Source organism: Heterodontus francisci, chromosome 46, assembly GCF_036365525.1.
Source record: "Heterodontus francisci isolate sHetFra1 chromosome 46, sHetFra1.hap1, whole genome shotgun sequence".
In the NCBI taxonomy this organism is placed as follows: Eukaryota; Metazoa; Chordata; class Chondrichthyes; order Heterodontiformes; family Heterodontidae; genus Heterodontus; species Heterodontus francisci.
In genome coordinates this window covers 9,598,823-9,618,856 of record NC_090416.1, presented here as the reverse complement: position 1 = coordinate 9,618,856, position 20,034 = coordinate 9,598,823, and the positions used below count along the sequence as shown (strand labels likewise).

General features: G+C 54.6%; 1 protein-coding gene across 3 annotated transcripts in view; it reads left to right on the top strand.

Moving 5' to 3' along the window:
* Positions 1-20,034, top strand: part of LOC137356956 (rho guanine nucleotide exchange factor 2-like) — a 257,769-nt gene that overhangs the window by 14,957 nt on the left and 222,778 nt on the right. For all 3 annotated transcript variants that reach the window (XM_068022843.1, XM_068022845.1, XM_068022844.1), the window contains exons 3-8: positions 1,869-1,999; positions 8,460-8,764; positions 9,059-9,221; positions 10,033-10,120; positions 11,806-11,845; positions 15,109-15,229. In XM_068022843.1, coding sequence (XP_067878944.1) covers positions 1,877-1,999; positions 8,460-8,764; positions 9,059-9,221; positions 10,033-10,120; positions 11,806-11,845; positions 15,109-15,229 — 840 coding nt within the window. In that variant the 5' untranslated portion in view covers positions 1,869-1,876. The remainder of the gene's footprint in view (positions 1-1,868; positions 2,000-8,459; positions 8,765-9,058; positions 9,222-10,032; positions 10,121-11,805; positions 11,846-15,108; positions 15,230-20,034) is intronic.

The window sequence follows — 20,034 nt, the reverse complement described above, 5'->3', positions numbered from 1 at the left end:
TCGATCCTGTATAAAGGGGACGGGCTGGGTATATCGATCCTGTATAAAGGGGACGGCCTGTGAATATTGAATCTGTATAAAGGGGACGGCCTGTGAATATTGAATCTGTATAAAGGAGACGGCTGGGTACGTCACTGGGGACTGGGCAGTCTGGTGAGGAGGGTCACTCGGGAGGGAATGGCTGGAGGGGGAGTCAGAGAGATGAGTAGGTTGCGTGGGTAAGGGGGGGTGTGGTCTGTCCGAGTGGGCGAGGCGAGGCGGGGCAGGTGGTGAAGCGGATTGGAGAGGGGAAGAGGGTATATGTGGTGGATGATGGGGAGTTCAGAGGAGGAGTGGGCCCAGGGAAGCAGAGGCATTTTGGAGGGGCAGTGGGGGAGTGAGAGAGGGGACGGAATGGAGCCAGGGGGGAGGAGGGAGAGTGGTTTGAAATGGGGTGGGTCAGTGGGAAAGGGGTACTGGGACGGGGAGGGGTGGATTGGGAGAGGGAGAGGGGTTTGTTGGAGTGAGGGAGGGGAGGGGAGGAGGCAGAGTAGGGGAGTGGGAGTGCTGGAGAGGGGGAGGGCGAATCGGGAAGAGGGCTGAGGGGTAATTGGAGCGGGGGAGGGGGAAGTGGGGGAGGGGGAGTGTGGGAGGGGCAGGAAGGGGAGGGTGGAGGATGGGGGGAGGGGGAGTGACAGATGGGGAGTGGGGGAGATGCACTGGAAGGGGGGAGGGGGAGGATGGGAGTGGGGGAGGGAAGGAGGGGGGTGGGGAGTGGGGGAGGGACACAGGCTCCATTTTAACATCTCAGTGCTGAGGCCAAAGTCTTGTCTGCAAACCAGCTGGGAGCAGAGAGAAAGAGAGAGAGAGCGGCAGCGGCAAATAGTTTCCAGCAGACGAAGGGTTAAGGGTCCTGTGCCTCGAAGGGCAGCAATCACCCTATTGGTGGGCTGAGAGCCGCAGGGCGATTGGCCGGCCTGCCTGCAGGGAGCAGCCAATGAGGTGCGGCCTGAGGAGGCAGCAGCAGTGAGTTGCTGTTCAAACCTTCTCGAACTGGGCTCGTGTCGGCTCAGCTCGGGTTAGAATCGCTGAGCCCAACCCAGCTCCCAGGGCCCACCAGCAGGCTGGAGGGGGGGGGGGTCAAGGGTCGTCCGAGAGATGGGCATTCAGCGACCAGCAGCCTCGTAAAGGGCCGAATGTTCCCGAGTCCCGACGTTTCGTCGCCCGTGAGTTCCCTTTTACTTCCTCGCGTTCCCTCGTGAAAACCGCCCTTCACCGCTGCCCAACCCCCCCCTCCCCCCTCCCTCAGCTCACCTGCGGCTAAAACCCTCACGAGTGACCCTGTCGCCTCTGACTGCTCGTGCGGCACTCCCTCGGTGCTTGCACCGGGACAGTCATCCTGGATGACGGGGCTCAGCTCTCCGGTAGCGGGGGTTCGAACCCACAACCCTCCTGATCGGACCCAATCCGCAGGATTCTCCCAGAGGAGGGTCTGAAGGAGCGGGCAGTTGTCCCTTCCCCACTCGTCCTGGGCTGCGTCTGCTCCACCCTGGGGCCTCTGTCTTGGCAAGGCCTCAGTGGACGTCTCTCCAGCTGAGCTGGTGGGTGGGGGGAAGGGGAGTCCAGAACAAGGGGGGGCAGAACCTTAAAATTCGAGACAGGCCGTTTTTTGTTGGGTTAGGGGGATTAAGGAACCAAGGCGAGGAGTTGGAGATGTGATCAGGCAGTATCTAATTGAATGGCGGATCACTCTGAATGGCCAAATCCTCTGTTCCTCTGTTTGCAGCCCCGGTTACACCTGGAGCCATCCTCACCCTGCAGCCCATTCCCCTCCCGTGCAGAGAGGTCGTGCCCTGTTAACCCTGTTCACTCTCTTCTTCCCCTTGCAGACCCTCCGATGAGGCAGAGAGAATATAACGCGGTGGACGCCAGCCCCTCCACCACCTCCACTCGACCCCACGAGCGGCTGGACCACGCGGCTCCTGGAGCAGGGAATGCCACCGGCAAGGAGTGGGCACAGGTATGGGTGCTCCCGCCGGCCAGCCCTACTCATCTCGCGTGGAATAACCCATTGCAGCCATTACCAGTACCTGCACAGTTCTCCAGGAAATAGAGTGGCTCAGAAACTCTCACTGGGGTTCAGTTCCACACACACTGACTCCCACTGGGGTACGGGTTCCAGACACACTGACTCTCACTGGAGTACAGTTCCACACACACTGACTCCCACTGGGGTACGGGTTCCAGACACACTGACTCTCACTGGAGTACAGTTCCACACACACTGACTCCCACTGGGGTACGGGTTCCAGACACACTGATTCTCACTGGAGTACAGTTCCACACACACTGACTCCCACTGGGGTACGGGTTCCAGACACACTGAGTCTCTCTGGGGTACGGGTTGCACACACACTGACTCTCACTGGGGTACAGTTCCACACACACTAACTCTCTCTGGGGTACAGTTCCACACACACTGACTCTCACTGGGGTACGGGTTCCAGACACACTGAGTCTCTCTGGGGTACGGGTTGCACACACACTGACTCTCACTGGGGTACAGTTCCACACACACTAACTCTCTCTGGGGTACTGTTCCACACACACTGACTCTCACTGGGGTACAGTTCCACACACACTGACTCTCACTGGGGTACGGGTTCCACACACACTGACTCACACTGGGGTACAGTTCCACACACACTGACTCTCACTGGGGTACAGTTCCACGCACACTGACTCTCACTGGGGTACGGGTTCCACACACACTGACTCACACTGGGGTACAGTTCCACACACACTGACTCTCACTGGGGTACAGTTCCACACACACTGACTCACACTGGGGTACAGTTCCACACACACTGACTCACACTGGGGTACAGTTCCACAAACAATGACTCTCACTGGGGTACAGTTCCACACACACTGACTCTCACTGGGGTACAGTTCCACACACACTGACTCTCACTGGGGTACGGGTTCCACACACACTGACTCTCACTGGGGTACAGTTCCACACACACTGACTCTCACTGGGGTACAGTTCCACACACACTGACTCTCACTGGGGTACGGGTTCCACACACACTGACTCACACTGGGGTACAGTTCCACACACACTGACTCTCACTGGGGTACAGGTTCCACACACACTGACTCTCACTGGGGTACAGGTTCCACGCACACTGACTCTCACTGGGGTACAGTTCCACACACACTGACTCTCACTGGGGTACAGTTCCACACACACTGACTCTCACTGGGGTACAGTTCCACACACACTGACTCTCACTGGGGTACGGGTTCCACACACGCTGACTCACACTGGCGTACAGTTCCACTCACACTGGCGTACAGTTCCACACACACTGACTCTCACTGGGGTACAGTTCCACACACACTGACTCACACTGGGGTACAGTTCCACAAACACTGACTCTCACTGGGGTACAGTTCCACACACACTGACTCTCACTGGGGTACAGTTACACACACACTGACTCTCACTGGGGTACGGGTTCCACACACACTGACTCTCACTGGGGTACAGTTCCACACACACTGACTCTCACTGGGGTACAGTTCCACACACACTGACTCTCACTGGGGTACGGGTTCCACACACACTGACTCACACTGGGGTACAGTTCCACACACACTGACTCTCACTGGGGTACAGTTCCACGCACACTGACTCTCACTGGGGTACGGGTTCCACACACACTGACTCACACTGGGGTACAGTTCCACAAACACTGACTCTCACTGGGGTACAGTTCCACACACACTGACTCTCACTGGGGTACAGTTCCACAAACAATGACTCTCACTGGGGTACAGTTCCACACACACTGACTCTCACTGGGGTACAGTTCCACACACACTGACTCTCACTGGGGTACGGGTTCCACACACACTGACTCTCACTGGGGTACAGTTCCACACACACTGACTCTCACTGGGGTACGGGTTCCACACACACTGACTCACACTGGGGTACAGTTCCACACACACTGACTCTCACTGGGGTACAGTTCCACACACACTGACTCTCACTGGGGTACGGGTTCCACACACACTGACTCTCACTGGGGTACAGTTCCACACACACTGACTCTCACTGGGGTACGGGTTCCACACACACTGACTCTCACTGGGGTACAGTTCCACACACACTGACTCCCACTGGGGTACGGGTTCCACACACACTGACTCTCACTGGGGTACAGGTTCCACACACACTGACTCTCACTGGGGTACAGGTTCCACGCACACTGACTCTCACTGGGGTACAGTTCCACACACACTGACTCTCACTGGGGTACAGTTCCACACACACTGACTCTCACTGGGGTACAGTTCCACACACACTGACTCTCACTGGGGTACGGGTTCCACACACGCTGACTCACACTGGCGTACAGTTCCACTCACACTGGCGTACAGTTCCACACACACTGACTCTCACTGGGGTACAGTTCCACACACACTGACTCACACTGGGGTACAGTTCCACAAACACTGACTCTCACTGGGGTACAGTTCCACACACACTGACTCTCACTGGGGTACAGTTACACACACACTGACTCTCACTGGGGTACGGGTTCCACACACACTGACTCTCACTGGGGTACAGTTCCACACACACTGACTCTCACTGGGGTACAGTTCCACACACACTGACTCTCACTGGGGTACGGGTTCCACACACACTGACTCACACTGGGGTACAGTTCCACACACACTGACTCTCACTGGGGTACAGTTCCACGCACACTGACTCTCACTGGGGTACGGGTTCCACACACACTGACTCACACTGGGGTACAGTTCCACAAACACTGACTCTCACTGGGGTACAGTTCCACACACACTGACTCTCACTGGGGTACAGTTCCACAAACAATGACTCTCACTGGGGTACAGTTCCACACACACTGACTCTCACTGGGGTACAGTTCCACACACACTGACTCTCACTGGGGTACGGGTTCCACACACACTGACTCTCACTGGGGTACAGTTCCACACACACTGACTCTCACTGGGGTACGGGTTCCACACACACTGACTCACACTGGGGTACAGTTCCACACACACTGACTCTCACTGGGGTACAGTTCCACACACACTGACTCTCACTGGGGTACGGGTTCCACACACACTGACTCTCACTGGGGTACAGTTCCACACACACTGACTCTCACTGGGGTACGGGTTCCACACACACTGACTCTCACTGGGGTACAGTTCCACACACACTGACTCTCACTGGGGTACGGGTTCCACACACACTGACTCTCACTGGGGTACGGGTTCCACACACACTGACTCTCACTGGGGTACAGTTCCACACACACTGACTCTCACTGGGGTACAGTTCCACACACACTGACTCTCACTGGGGTACGGGTTCCACACACACTGACTCACACTGGGGTACAGTTCCACACACACTGACTCTCACTGGGGTACAGTTCCACGCACACTGACTCTCACTGGGGTACAGTTCCACACACACTGACTCTCACTGGGGTACAGTTCCACACACACTGACTCTCACTGGGCTACGGGTTCCACGCACACTGACTCTCACTGGGGCACAGTTCCACACACACTGACTCTCACTGGGGCACAGTTCCACACACACTGACTCTCACTGGGGTACAGTTCCACACACACTGACTGTTACTGGGGTACAGTTCCACACACACTGACTCTCACTGGGGTACAGTTTCACATACACTGACTCTCACTGGGGTACAGTTCCACACACACTGACTCTCACTGGGGTACAGTTCTACACACACTGACTCTCACTGGGCTACGGGTTCCACGCACACTGACTCTCACTGGGGTACAGTTCCACACACACTGACTCTCACTGGGGTACAGTTCCACACACACTGACTCTCACTGGGGTACAGTTCCACACACACTGACTCTCACTGGGGTACAGTTCCACACACACTGACTCTCACTGGGGTACGGGTTCCACACACACTGACTCACACTGGGGTACAGTTCCACACACACTGACTCTCACTGGGGTACGGGTTCCACACACACTGACTCACACTGGCGTACAGTTCCACACACACTGACTCTCACTGGGGTACAGTTCCACACACACTGACTCACACTGGGGTACAGTTCCACAAACACTGACTCTCACTGGGGTACAGTTCCACACTCACTGACTCTCACTGGGGTACAGTTCCACACACACTGACTCTCACTGGGGTACGGGTTCCACACACACTGACTCTCACTGGGGTACAGTTCCACACACACTGACTCTCACTGGGGTACAGTTCCACACACACTGACTCACACTGGGGTACAGTTCCACACACACTGACTCTCACTGGGGTACAGTTCCACACACACTGACTCTCACTGGGGTACAGTTCCACACACACTGACTCACTGGGGTACGGGTTCCACACACACTGACTCACACTGGGGTACAGTTCCACACACACTGACTCTCACTGGGGTACAGTTCCACACACACTGACTCACTGGGGTACGGGTTCCACACACACTGACTCACACTGGGGTACAGTTCCACAAACACTGACTCTCACTGGGGTACAGTTCCACACACACTGACTCTCACTGGGGTACAGGTTCCACACACACTGACTCTCACTGGGGTACAGTTCCACACACACTGACTCTCACTGGGGTACAGTTCCACACACACTGACTCTCACTGGGGTACAGTTCCACACACACTGACTCTCACTGGGGTACGGGTTCCACACACACTGACTCACACTGGGGTACAGTTCCACGCACACTGACTCTCACTGGGGTACGGGTTCCACACACACTGACTCACACTGGGGTACAGTTCCACAAACACTGACTCTCACTGGGGTACAGTTCCACACATACTGACTCTCACTGGGGTACAGTTCCACACACACTGACTCTCACTGGGGTACAGGTTCCACACACACTGACTCTCACTGGGGTACAGGTTCCACGCACACTGACTCTCACTGGGGTACAGTTCCACACACACTGACTCTCACTGGGGTACAGTTCCACACACACTGACTCTCACTGGGGTACAGTTCCACACACACTGACTCTCACTGGGGTACAGTTCCACACACACTGACTCTCACTGGGGTACAAGTTCCACACACACTGACTCTCACTGGGGTACAGTTCCACACACACTGACTCTCACTGGGGTACAGGTTCCACACACACTGACTCTCACTGGGGTACAGTTCCACACACACTGACTCTCACTGGGGTACAGTTCCACACACACTGACTCTCACTGGGGTACAGTTCCACACACACTGACTCTCACTGGGGTACAGGTTCCACACACACTGACTCTCACTGGGGTACAGTTCCACACACACTGACTCTCACTGGGGTACAGGTTCCACACACACTGACTCTCACTGGGGTACAGTTCCACACACACTGACTCTCACTGGGGTACAGGTTCCACACACACTGACTCTCACTGGGGTACAGTTCCACACACACTGACTCTCACTGGGGTACAGTTCCACACACACTGACTCTCACTGGGGTACGGGTAGTTTGGGCACTGCCCTCTAGTACCTCTTGCCTGTTTTTTTATCTATGACTGTGCTCTTATGAGTGTTTCAGGCTATTTGACTCTGGTGGGCACTGCACTTGAGCTTGGTTATTGGGCAAATGGGTTCGGGTTAGTGATTGGGTTACGGGGAGGCAGTTTAATCCCTCTCCCTCCCATGAGGAATGAAGGGGAACTATGATATCCACAGGCCTTGCAAAACTGCAATCAGGCTGTGAGCACAGGCCCCGAATGGAGCCTGGATCGTTCATTGCCAGCCTGGCCTTTGTCTGATCTGCTGTATCCCACCGACCTGTCCAATTTGAAAGGGGTGTTCCCATCTCCCCCTCTGGTTCTTTTACCAATTATCTTCAATCTGTGTCCCTCTGGTTACCGACCCTCCTGCCACTGGAAACAGTTTCTCCTTATTTACTCCATCAAAACCCTTCCTGATTTCGAACACCCCGATTAAATCTCCCCCTTAACCTTCTCCGCTCTGAGGAGAACAATCCCAGCTTCTCCCAGTCTCTCCACATTAACTGGAGTCCCTCGTCCCTGCTCCCATTCCGGTAAATCTCCCTCCGCACCCTCTCCGAGGTCCTGACATCCTTCCTAAAGTGCGGGGGCCGGAATTGGACCCAATCCTCCAGTTGGGGCTGAACCAGTGGTTGATAAAGGTTTCGGCACAACTTCCTTGCAGCTTTCCGAGTCCCTGATTCTAGCCTGCATGGTTGGTCGTAGCAGGCCTACCCGTTGGGGAGGAGCCGGTTACAAGTCACCTGACTAGGCCGGAGGCTGTTCCTGAACCGTCCCCTTGTCGATACTGCGCGCTGAGGGTGCGTTGGAGCACTCACAGGCCCCCATCCTTCCGCCGGTTAATCATCTGCTTCGGTGCCCTCAGGAGCTGCGATCTTCGATGGCCGAGAGCCCAGCCAGCACGACCTCTGACACGACCGGCGGCCCCGGCCCTGTGTCAGGGGGTCAGAGGTCGCCGGGTTTCCAGGAGGCGGAGGATGCCCGTGGGGAGGAGGAGGAGGGCGAGGACGTCGACTGGGAGCTCGACGGGGAGGAGCTGGTAACCCGAGTGCCCATGAGGCGGTCGTCGAGGCTCAGGGCCTCAATCCGGCCTCGGTCGCCGTTCCGCCGTCACAGCTGGGAGCCGGGGAAGAAGTTCCTTCGCGAGGTGGATGGTGACCACGAGCGCAGGTAGGAGGGGGAGGTGCCGCTGCGGAGGGGGAGTGGGCTGAGGGAGATGTGAGTGGGAGGAGATTGGGGGGGGGGGTTGCCGGGGAGACAGGCCCAGAGCCTGGCCCAGTGGGTACAGGCCTTGCCCATTGTGGTGCAGCTCATGCAAGCCAGCAGTTGATCAGGCCCCGTCTGCTGCACTGGCGCGGTGGGGAGTCGGGTGGACTTTGGGGTGCGGGGGGGGGGGGGGCGGCCGCGGAGGTGGGGATACCGTTGATGCGGAAGGCCCTCAACTGGGATTTTTCCTGCGTTTAGCGTCAGCCTGGAGGGCCTGGAGGACGCCGACATCGAGGAGGCCGTGCAGGCCGTGGGCTGGCCCGCTCGCCAGGGCCACGACCCCCGCCGGACGCCAATCACTCACAGCACCGGGGAGCTGGAATCTTTGCTGTCCTTGACCGAGGAGGAGTCCGAGGAGGAGGTAGGAGGGGGGAGTGAGAGCCGACTCGCGACTGGGCACCTCCCACCTGCAAGTTCGCCACAGCACTGCTTTGTACGGGCGCGCGTGGGTGGCTAAAAGATCCCACGGACGCGATTGGAGGAAGAGGGGGGGAGTTCACCCTGGGGCCCGATATTTATCCCTCAACAAAACATCACTTCCAAAAAAAAAAGGTCTGGGTCATTATTGCTGTCTGTGGGATCTTGCTGTGCACAAATTAGCCTCCACTGCACTGACCATGCTTCAAAATAAGTATTTCATTGGCTGTAAAGTGCTCTGGGGCGTTGCACACGGTTATCTTACATCCGTGTAATGGGGGTTCTGTCCAGTTACCACATACGTGTGACCTGTCCCCACACGCGTGGGCAGATCCCGGCGGCGGTCAATGAGGAGTGGTCAGAAGTGGGAACTCCGGCTGATATTGGCCCGCCAAGTCGCGCCAAAGCGGGTCAAAGCCCTCCGACAGTGCGGCAATCACTCAGTACTGACCGTCCAACACTGCAGCACTCCCTCAGTACCGAAGTGGGTCTTGAACCCGCGATCTCCCGGTGCAGAGTTCGGAGTGCGACCCTCGAGTCACCCCTCGGCACGTTGGGCCTGAACGAGAAGGGGCCTCTTCCAATGGAGGTTATTCTTTGGCCTATGTTTTGTCGATGCCATTGTTGGATCTGCTGTGAACTGGAATGTTACCTGCAGGGGAGGGCCCGAGGCCTATCCCTGACCCTGGTTGGCTCTGAGGGAGGGTGAAAGGTCAGGGGTTGCGGCACTAACCTGGCTCTCGGTGTTTCCGCAGGATCTGCTTGGGATCTCAGTGGCCGGAATGAGCAGAAACATGGGAGGCTCCCTGTCCGGGATGAATGAGGCGCTGGATGACGGATCTCGTGAGTAGCAGTCTGTGGTCGCCATGTCAACCCCTCACGGATAATTCGCCCCCAATTCACTGTCGGATGCCATCACACCAATCGTAACCCTTTCCCCTCACGGCCCCGCCATCTTTGCAGGTCCCCTTCTGCCCCTCCCCCACCCTCGGCCCCTCCTTCCCTCCATCCAGTGCTGAGATCGTCCTTTGCCCCTCCCCTCCCCCTGCCCCCCCAACTTCCATGAGAGCACAGGTCACCCTCCCAATGTCCCACCTCCAACAGCCCATTCTGTCAGTGTTGGCAAGCTCTTCAGCTGTGGAAGGCATCTCATCCGTTGTCCATTCGCGCTTGCCATGGGATAGCGATTGGACACTGGGACCCCTGGCTGGTTTATTCGTCCTCCCCAAGTCCAAACCACATGACAACCTCCCCTTTGAAGGGTTTTGTGGGGGTGCGGTGGGGGAGTTCAGTCTAGGGACACTGGGGGTGGTTTCAGGGTGTGGGGACTAGGGGCTTTCTGCTGTCTTGGAGGACTGGCTCAGATGGTCCTGAAATTAGCCCTGTTCTTGGGGAAGGGGTCTGGTCAGGCCTGGTCTCAGAAGTGGGTTGAAGCCTAGCAGGCTGATCCCAGAAGTGGGATGAGGCCTAGCAGGCTGGTCTCAGGTGGGTTGAGGCCTAGCAGGCTGGACTCGATGGGGGTTGAGGCCTAGCAGGCTGGTCTCAATGGGGGTTGAGGCCTAGCAGGCTGGTCTCGGGAGTGGGTTGAGACCTGGTCAGGCCCCGTCTCGGGAGTGGGTTGAGGCCTGGTCTCGGGAGTGGGTTGAGGCCTAGCAGGCTGGTTTCAGGAGCAGGTTGAGGCCTGGTCAGGCCTGTTCCCGGGAGTGGTTTGAGGCCTGGTCTCGGGAGTGGATTGAGGCCTAGCAGGCTGGCTTCAGGAGCAGGTTGAGGCCTGGTCAGGCCTGTTCCCGGGAGTGGTTTGAGGCCTGGTCTCGGGAGTGGGTTGAGGCCTAGCAGGCTGGTCTCAGGAGCGGGTCGAGGCCTGGCCAGGCCCGGTCTCAGAGACCCCACGATAAGGGCGAACTCACTCTGTTCCGGGATAGAGGGTTCACTGGGAGGGTGAGTGGAGAGGGAATTAGACCCCAGTTTTGAACCAGGGGTGGTGGGTGGGGAGAGTGGCCAGCGAACTCAGCTGCTGACCTCAGGACTCTCTCCCTCCCCTGCACCCTCCTGCAAGCACCTCCCCACCCTCCCAACCCCCCGACCCCGTGTCATGCACTCCGTTGAGAGTCAGAATGATAAAACCCACAGCACTGGGAAGTGGCGAAGCCACAAGAGCTGATGTCACTCAGTCGGCTGCTTCCTGTGCACTGACAGCTCTCCAAGCTCACTTTGAACAGCCAAGGGGACTGTGACACAAGGCCACTCCTCCGGGAGACCGTGGGATCTTGCTGATCGGTGACGGCAGACGAAGGACCAGGTGGGTGAGGCGGTGGAACCAACAGCAAGTCCCCGTCGCGTTAACCCGAAAGAGGAAAGTGAAAGGTGAAAGCAGGGCCGGTTCCTTTTCCGTCTGTCACTGGCCCCATTCGTACTCCGAGATTTACGCTCCCTCACCTGGACTCCTTGGCATTTCCCACCCCCGCCTCACTCTCACCCTCTTCCCCGACTCTGCGCCCAGTGACAGCGACCTTTCCCTTTTCTTACAGGCAGTGGGCTGCGGATACAGGAGGAGGTCACAACACTCAGGTAAGAAACTGTTTCACCCTGCCCTTCTCCAATTCCCCAAGGCTGGGCTGACTCCAGACTCTGTCTCCTCTCCCTGAGACATTCAGACTGACTCCAGACACTGTCTCCTCTCTCCAAGACACCCAGACTGACTCCAGACACTGTCTCCACTCCCTGAGACACCCAGACTGACTCCAGACACTGCCTCCACTCCCTGAGACACCCAGACTGACTCCAGACACTGTCTCCTCTCCCCGAGACATCCAGACTGACTCCAGACACTGTCTTCCCTCCCCGAGACATTCAGACTGACTCCAGACACTGTCTCCACTCCCTGAGACACCCAGACTGACTCCAGACACTGTCTCCACTCCCTGAGACACCCAGACTGACTCCAGACACTGTCTTCCCTCCCCGAGACACCCAGACTGACTCCAGACTCTGTCTTCTCCCCTCGAGACATCCAGACTGACTCCAGACACGTCTTCCCTCCCCAAGACATTCAGACTGACTCCAGACACTGTCTTCCCTCCCCGAGACACCCAGACTGACGCCAGACACTGTCTCCACTCCCTGAGACACCCAGACTGACTCCAGACACTGTCTCCTCTCCCCGAGACACCCAGACTGACTCCAGACACTGCCTCCACTCCCTGAGACACCCAGACTGACTCCAGACACTGCCTCCACTCCCTGAGAGACCCAGACTGACTCCAGACACTGCCTCCACTCCCTGAGACACCCAGACTGACTCCAGACACTGTCTCCTCTCCCCGAGACACCCAGACTGACTCCAGACACTGCCTCCACTCCCTGAGACACCCAGACTGACTCCAGACACTGTCTCCACTCCCCGAGACACCCAGACTGACTCCAGACACTGCCTCCACTCCCTGAGACACCCAGACTGACTCCAGACACTGCCTCCACTCCCTGAGACACCCAGACTGACTCCAGACACTGTCTCCTCTCCCCGAGACATCCAGACTGACTCCAGACACTGTGTTCCCTCCCTGAGACATTCAGACTGACTCCAGACACTGTCTTCTCTCCTCGAGACATCCAGACTGACTCCAGACACTGTCTCCTTTCCCCGAGACATCCAGACTGACTCCAGACACTGTCTTCTCTCCCCGAGATATCCAGACTGACTCCAGACACCGTCTTCTCTCCTCGAGACATCCAGACTGACTCCAGACAATGTCTCCTCTCCCCGAGATATCCAGACTGACTCCAGACACTGTCTCCTCTCCCTGAGACATCCAGACTGACTCCAGACACTGTCTCCTCTCCCCGAGACATCCAGACTGACTCCAGACACTGTCTCCTCTCCTCGAGACATCCAGACTGATCCAGACACTGTCTCCTCTCCCTGAGACACCCAGACTGACTACAGACTCTGTCTTCTCTTCTCGAGACATCCAGACTGACTCCAGACACTATCTCCTCTCCCCGAGAACACCCAGACTGACTCCAGACACTTTCTCCTCTCCCCAGAACACCCAGACTGACTCCAGACACTGTCTCCACTCCCTGAGACACCCAGACTGACTCCATACACTGCCTCCATTCCCTGAGACGCCCAGACTGACTCCAGACACTGTCTCCACTCCCTGAGACACCCAGACTGACTCCAGACACTGTCTCCTCTCCCCGAGACCCCCAGACTGACTCCAGACACTGCCTCCACTCCCTGAGACACCCAGACTGACTCCAGACACTGCCTCCACTCCCTGAGACACCCAGACTGACTCCAGACACTGTCTCCACTCCCTGAGACACCCAGACTGACTCCAGACACTGCCTCCACTCCCTGAGACACCCAGACTGACTCCAGACACTGTCTTCTCACCTTGAGACACCAAGACTGACTCCAGACTCTGTCTCCTCTCTCCAAGACGCCCAGACTGACTCCAGACACTGTCTTCTCACCTTGAGACACCAAGACTGACTCCAGACTCTGTCTCCTCTCTCCAAGACGCCCAGACTGACTCCAGACACTGTCTCCTCTCCCCGAGACACCCAGACTCCCTGTACTTCACTGTACTGACGGGGTGGTTCCCCCTACTTACTGCAGTACTGATGGTTAGTCTGCCCAGGTCTGGCAGGCATTGAGCATTCAGGTTCTGAAGGTGCCCAGATCCCACCCGACCGCACCCTCAACTACTGTTGCCCCTGCTCTGGGGTCTGGGGACAGTCCTGACTGTGCCCTGGGCAACTCGAGCCACTATTGTGTCCAGTTCTGGTCACCGCACTTTAGGAAGGAGGTGAGGGTCCTTGAGAGGGTGCAGAGGAGATTTACCAGAATGGTTCCAGGGGTGGGTGAATGAATGGGGGAACAGGATAGAGGAGCCGAATGGCCACCTCCCGTTGCTTGTGTTTGCTGTTCCCTGCGGAATACCATGTTTTTTTCCTGAGTTGGGAGTTTGCAGTTTCTTTCCAAAATGTTTGAAGGAAGACAGGTAGAGAAAGCTGTGAAAAAGCAATTGGGATTCTCGGCTTTATAAACTGAGGCATTGGGGATAAAAGCGGAGAAATTACCCAGAATTTATTCAACACAACTGGAGAATTGGGTCCAATTCCGGGCCCCGCGCTTTAGGAAGGATGTCGAGGCCTCGGAGAGGGTGCGGAGGGAGATTTACCGGAATGGGAGCAGGGACGAGGGACTTCAGTTAATGTGGAGAGACTGGGAGAAGCTGGGATTGTTCTCCTTAGAGCAGAGAAGGTTAAGGGGGAGATTTAATCGGGGCGTTCGAAATCAGGAAGGGTTTTGATGGAGTAAATAAGGAGAAACTGTTCCCAGTGGCAGGAGGGTCGGTAACCAGAGGGACACAGATTGAAGATAATTGGTAAAAGAACCAGAGGGGGAGAGGAGGAGAATTTTTTTTTTAACATAGCGAGTTGTTGTGATCTGGAACGCGCTGCCTGAAAGGGCGGTGGAAGCAGATTCAATAGTAACTTTCAAAAGGGCAATTGGATAAATACTGGAAGGGGAAAAATGTGCAGGGATTTGGGGGGAAAGAGCAGGGGGAGGGGAGTGGGGCTAATTGGAGAGCTCTTTCAAAGAGCCAGCACAGGCACGATGGGACGAATGGCCTCTTCCTATGCTGGGTGATTCTTTGATGGTGCCATCTTATTGAACTGGATAAGGGACAGAGGCTTATGAGGCCTAGACTCCAAGGCCTGGGCCTTAAGGCTGCTCGTTTGGGACATGGGAATCCTGCGTCCTCCGGCCCCTCTCAAATGAGCTTTCCCCTGACTCAGTGTCTTTAACCCTCCCTCAGCCACCGTCCCGAGGGTCACAGGAAAGGAGAATTCACAGAGCAAAGCAATCTGGACCCACGGCCAAGCACCAAGGCACACAGGACTGTCAGCTTCTTGAAGAAGATGGCCGGCCTAACAAAGGTCAGTCTCTGCATTTCACTGTGCATTCCATGTGTTCTCAGTGACAGGTGTGGGATATATCAGAGTGTTACAGTGAGGGGTGCGGGATATATCAGAGTGTTACAGTGAGGGGTGTGGGATATATCAGAGTGTTACAGTGAGGGGTGTGGGATATATCAGAGTGTTACAGTGAGAGGTGTGGGTCTATATCGGAGTGTTACAGTGAGGGGTGTGGGATATATCAGAGTGTTACAGTGAGGGGTGTGGGATATATCAGAGTGTTACAGTGAGGGGTGTGGGATATATCAGAGTGTTACAGTGAGGGGTGTGGGATATATCAGAGTGTTACAGTGAGGGGTGTGGGATATATCAGAGTGTTACAGTGAGGGGTGTGGGATATATCAGAGTGTTACAGTGAGGGGTGTGGGATATATCAGAGTGTAACAGTGAGGGGTGTGGGATATATCAGAGTGTTACAGTGAGGGGTGCGGGATATATCAGGTGTTACAGTGAGGGGTGCGGGATATATCAGAGTGTTACTGTGAGGGGTGTGGGATATATCAGAGTGTTACAGTGAGGGGTGTGGGATATATCAGAGTGTTACAGTGAGGGGTGTGGGATATATCAGAGTGTTACAGTGAGGGGTGTGGGATATATCAGAGTGTAACAGTGAGGGGTGTGGGATATATCAGAGTGTTACAGTGAGGGGTGTGGGATATATCAGAGTGTGACAGTGAGGGGTGTGGGATATATCAGAGTGTTACAGTGAGGGATGTGGGATATATCAGAGTGTTACAGTGAGGGGTGTGGGATATATCAGGGTGTTACAGTGAGAGGTGTGGGATATATCAGAGTGTTACAGTGAGGTGTGTGGGATATATCAGAGTGTTACAGTGAGGGGTGTGGGATATATCAGAGTGTTACAGTGAGGGGTGTGGGATATATCAGAGTGTTACAGTGAGGGGTGTGGGATATATCAGAGTGTTACAGTGAGGGGTGTGAGATATATCAGAGTGTTACAGTGAGGGGTGTGGGATATATCAGAGTGTTACAGTGAAGGGTGTGGGATATATCAGTGTGTTACAGTGAGGGGTGTGGGATATATCAGTGTGTTACAGTGAGGGGTGTGGGATATATCAGAGTGTTACAGTGAGGGATGTGGGATATATCAGAGTGTTCCAGTGAGGGGTGTGGGATATATCAGAGTGTTACAGTGAGGGGTGTGGGATACATCAGAGTGTTACAGTGAGGGGTGTGGGATATATCAGTGTGACAGTGAGGGGTGTGGGATATATCAGAGTGTTATCGTGAGAGGTGTGGGAAATATCAGAGTGTTATCGTGAGAGGTGTGGGAAATATCAGAGTGTTACAGTGAGGGGTGTGGGATATATCACAGTGTTGCAGTGAGGTGTGTGGGATATATCGGAGGTTAACAGTGAGGGGTGTGGGATATATCAGAGTGTTACAGTGAGGGGTGTGGGATATATCAGAGTGTTACATTGAGGGGTGTGGGATATATCAGAGTGTTACAGTGAGGGGTGTGGGATATATCACAGTGTTGCAGTGAGGTGTGTGGGATATATCGGAGGTTAACAGTGAGGGATGTGGGATATATCAGAGTGTTACAGTGAGGGGTGTGGGATATATCAGAGTGTTACAGTGAGGGCTGTGGGATATATCAGAGTGTTACAGTGATGGGTGTGGGATATATCAGAGTGTTACAGTGAGGGGTGTGGGATATATCAGAGTGTTACAGTGAGGGATGTGGGAGATATCAGAGTGTTGCAGTGAATGGTGTGGGATATATCACAGTGTTGCAGTGAGGTGTGTGGGATATATCGGAGGTTAACAGTGAGGGATGTGGGATATATCAGAGTGTTACAGTGAGGGGTGTGGGATATATCAGAGTGTTACAGTGAGGGCTGTGGGATATATCAGAGTGTTACAGTGATGGGTGTGGGATATATCAGAGTGTTACAGTGAGGGGTGTGGGATATATCAGAGTGTTGCAGTGAATGGTGTGGGATATATCAGAGTGTTACAGTGAGAGGTGTGGGAAATATCAGAGTGTTACAGTGAGGGGTGTGGGATATATCAGAGTGTTACAGTGAGGGGTGTGGGATATATCAGAGTGTTACAGTGAGGGATGTGGGATATATCAGAGGGTTACAGTGAGGGATGTGGGATATATCAGAGGGTTACAGTGAGGGATGTGGGATATATCAGAGGGTTACAGTGAGGGATGTGGGATATATCAGAGGGTTACAGTGAGGGATGTGGGATATATCAGAGGGTTACAGTGATGGGTGTGGGATATATCAGAGTGTTACATTGAGGGGTGTGGGATATATCAGAGTGTTACAGTGAGGGGTGTGGGATATATCAGAGTGTTACAGTGAGAGGTGTGGGATATATCAGAGTGTTACAGTGAGGGATGTGGGAGATATCAGAGTGTTACAGTGAGGGATGTGGGAGATATCAGAGTGTTACAGTGAGGGATGTGGGAGATATCAGAGTGTTGCAGTGAATGGTGTGGGAGATATCAGAGTGTTGCAGTGAGGGGTGTGGGATATATCAGAGGGTTACAGTGAGGGATGTGGGATATATCAGAGGGTGACAGTGAGGGATGTGGGAGATATCAGAGTGTTGCAGTGAATGGTGTGGGATATATCAGAGTGTTGCAGTGAGGGGTGTGGGATATATCAGAGTGTTACAGTGAGGGATGTGGGATATATCAGAGGGTTACAGTGAGGGATGTGGGATATATCAGAGGGTTACAGTGAGGGATGTGGGATATATCAGAGGGTGACAGTGAGGGATGTGGGAGATATCAGAGTGTTGCAGTGAGAGGTGTGGGATAAATCAGAGTGTTACAGTGAGGGGTGTGGGATATATCTGAGTGTTGCAGTGAATGGTGTGGGATATATCAGAGTGTTACAGTGAGGGGTGTGGGATATATCAGTGTGTGACAGTGAGGGGTGTGGGATATATCAGAGTGTTACAATGAGGGGTGTGGGATATATCAGAGTGTGACAGTGAGGGGTGTGGGATATATCAGAGTGTGACAGTGAGGGATGTGGGATATATCAGAGTGTGACAGTGAGGGGTGTGGGATATATCAGAGTGTGACAGTGAGGGGTGTGGGATATATCAGAGTGTTACAGTGAGGGATGTGGGATATATCAGAGTGTTACAGTGAGAGGTGTGGGATAAATCAGAGTGTTACAGTGAGGGGTGTGGGATATATCAGAGTGTTACAGTGAGGGGTGTGGGATATATCAGAGTGTTACAGTGAGGGGTGTGGGATATATCAGAGTGTTACAGTGAGGGGTGTGGGATATATCAGAGTGTTACAGTGAGGGGTGTGGGATATATCAGAGTGTTACAGTGAGGGGTGTGGGATATATCAGAGTGTTACAGTGAGGGTTGCGGGATATATCAGAGTGTTACAGTGAGGGATGTGGGATATATCAGAGTGTTACAGTGAGGGGTGTGGGATATATCAGAGGGTGACAGTGAGGGATGTGGGATATATCAGAGTGTTACAGTGAGGGGTGTGGGATATATCAGTGTTACAGTGAGGGGTGTGGGATATATCAGTGTTACTGTGAGGGGTGTGGGATATATCAGTGTTACAGTGAGGGGTGTGGGATATATCAGAGTGTTACAGTGAGGGTTGCGGGATATATCAAAGTGTTACAGTGAGGGGTGTGGGATATATCAGTGTTACTGTGAGGGGTGTGGGATATATCAGTGTTACAGTGAGGGGTGTGGGATATATCAGAGTGTTACTGTGAGGGGTGTGGGATATAGCAGAGTGTGACAGTGAGGGGTGTGGGATATATCAGAGTGTTACAGTGAGGGATGTGGGATATATCAGAAGGTTACAGTGAGGGATGTGGGATATATCAGAGTGTGACAGTGAGGGGTGTGGGATATATCAGAGGGTTACAGTGAGGGTTGTGGGATATATCAGAGTGTTACAGTGAGGGGTGTGGGAGATATCAGAGTGTTACAGTGAGGGGTGTGGGATATATCAGAGTGTTACAGTGAGGGGTGTGGGAGATATCAGAGTGTTACAGTGAGGGGTGTGGGATTTATCAGAGGGTTCCAGTGAGGGGTGTCGGGTATATCAGAGTGTTACAGTTCGGGGTCTGGGGTATATCAGAGTGTTACAGTGAGGGGTGTCGGGTATATCAGAGTGTTACAGTTCGGGGTCTGGGGTATATCAGAGTGTTACAGTTCGGGGTGTGGGGTATATCAGAGTGTTACAGTTCGGGGTGTGGGATATATCAGCACATTACTCTGAGGTCTGTGATTTATTCGATGCTGGCCTGTTCAGTTTAATCGATGCTGGTGATGTCCCGTGTGTGACGGTATTGGAATGCTCTCTCTTCCTGTCGACTGTCAGTATATGGGAAGTCCCTGCTCTCTGAAGAGCCTCAGTGAGCTGCAATAATCGGTAACATGCTCAGTTCCTGTCTGGAATGCGAGCTCTGCTAGGTCGAAGCTGCCTGGAGGCTGACGTCATGGTCTCAGGGTCACAGACAGGTTCCCTGCGCTGGGCCTGTGTCAGCCTGCAGTCTGCGGCTTCTGGGGAGCGATGGCTCAGATGATGACAGCGTTTGGCTGTGAGTGATCATTGTGTGAGAGAGAATGTGTGGGAGAGAGGGACAGAGAAATACTCGGAGGTGTGAACAGCTCTCCGCCAGTTTCACACAGGAACATGAGAGCACACAACACAGTACCTGCACTCCCACAGTCTTAATGAAGGGGCTTGCATTTTCACAGCAACGTTCATCATCTCGGGACATCCCGAAACGTGC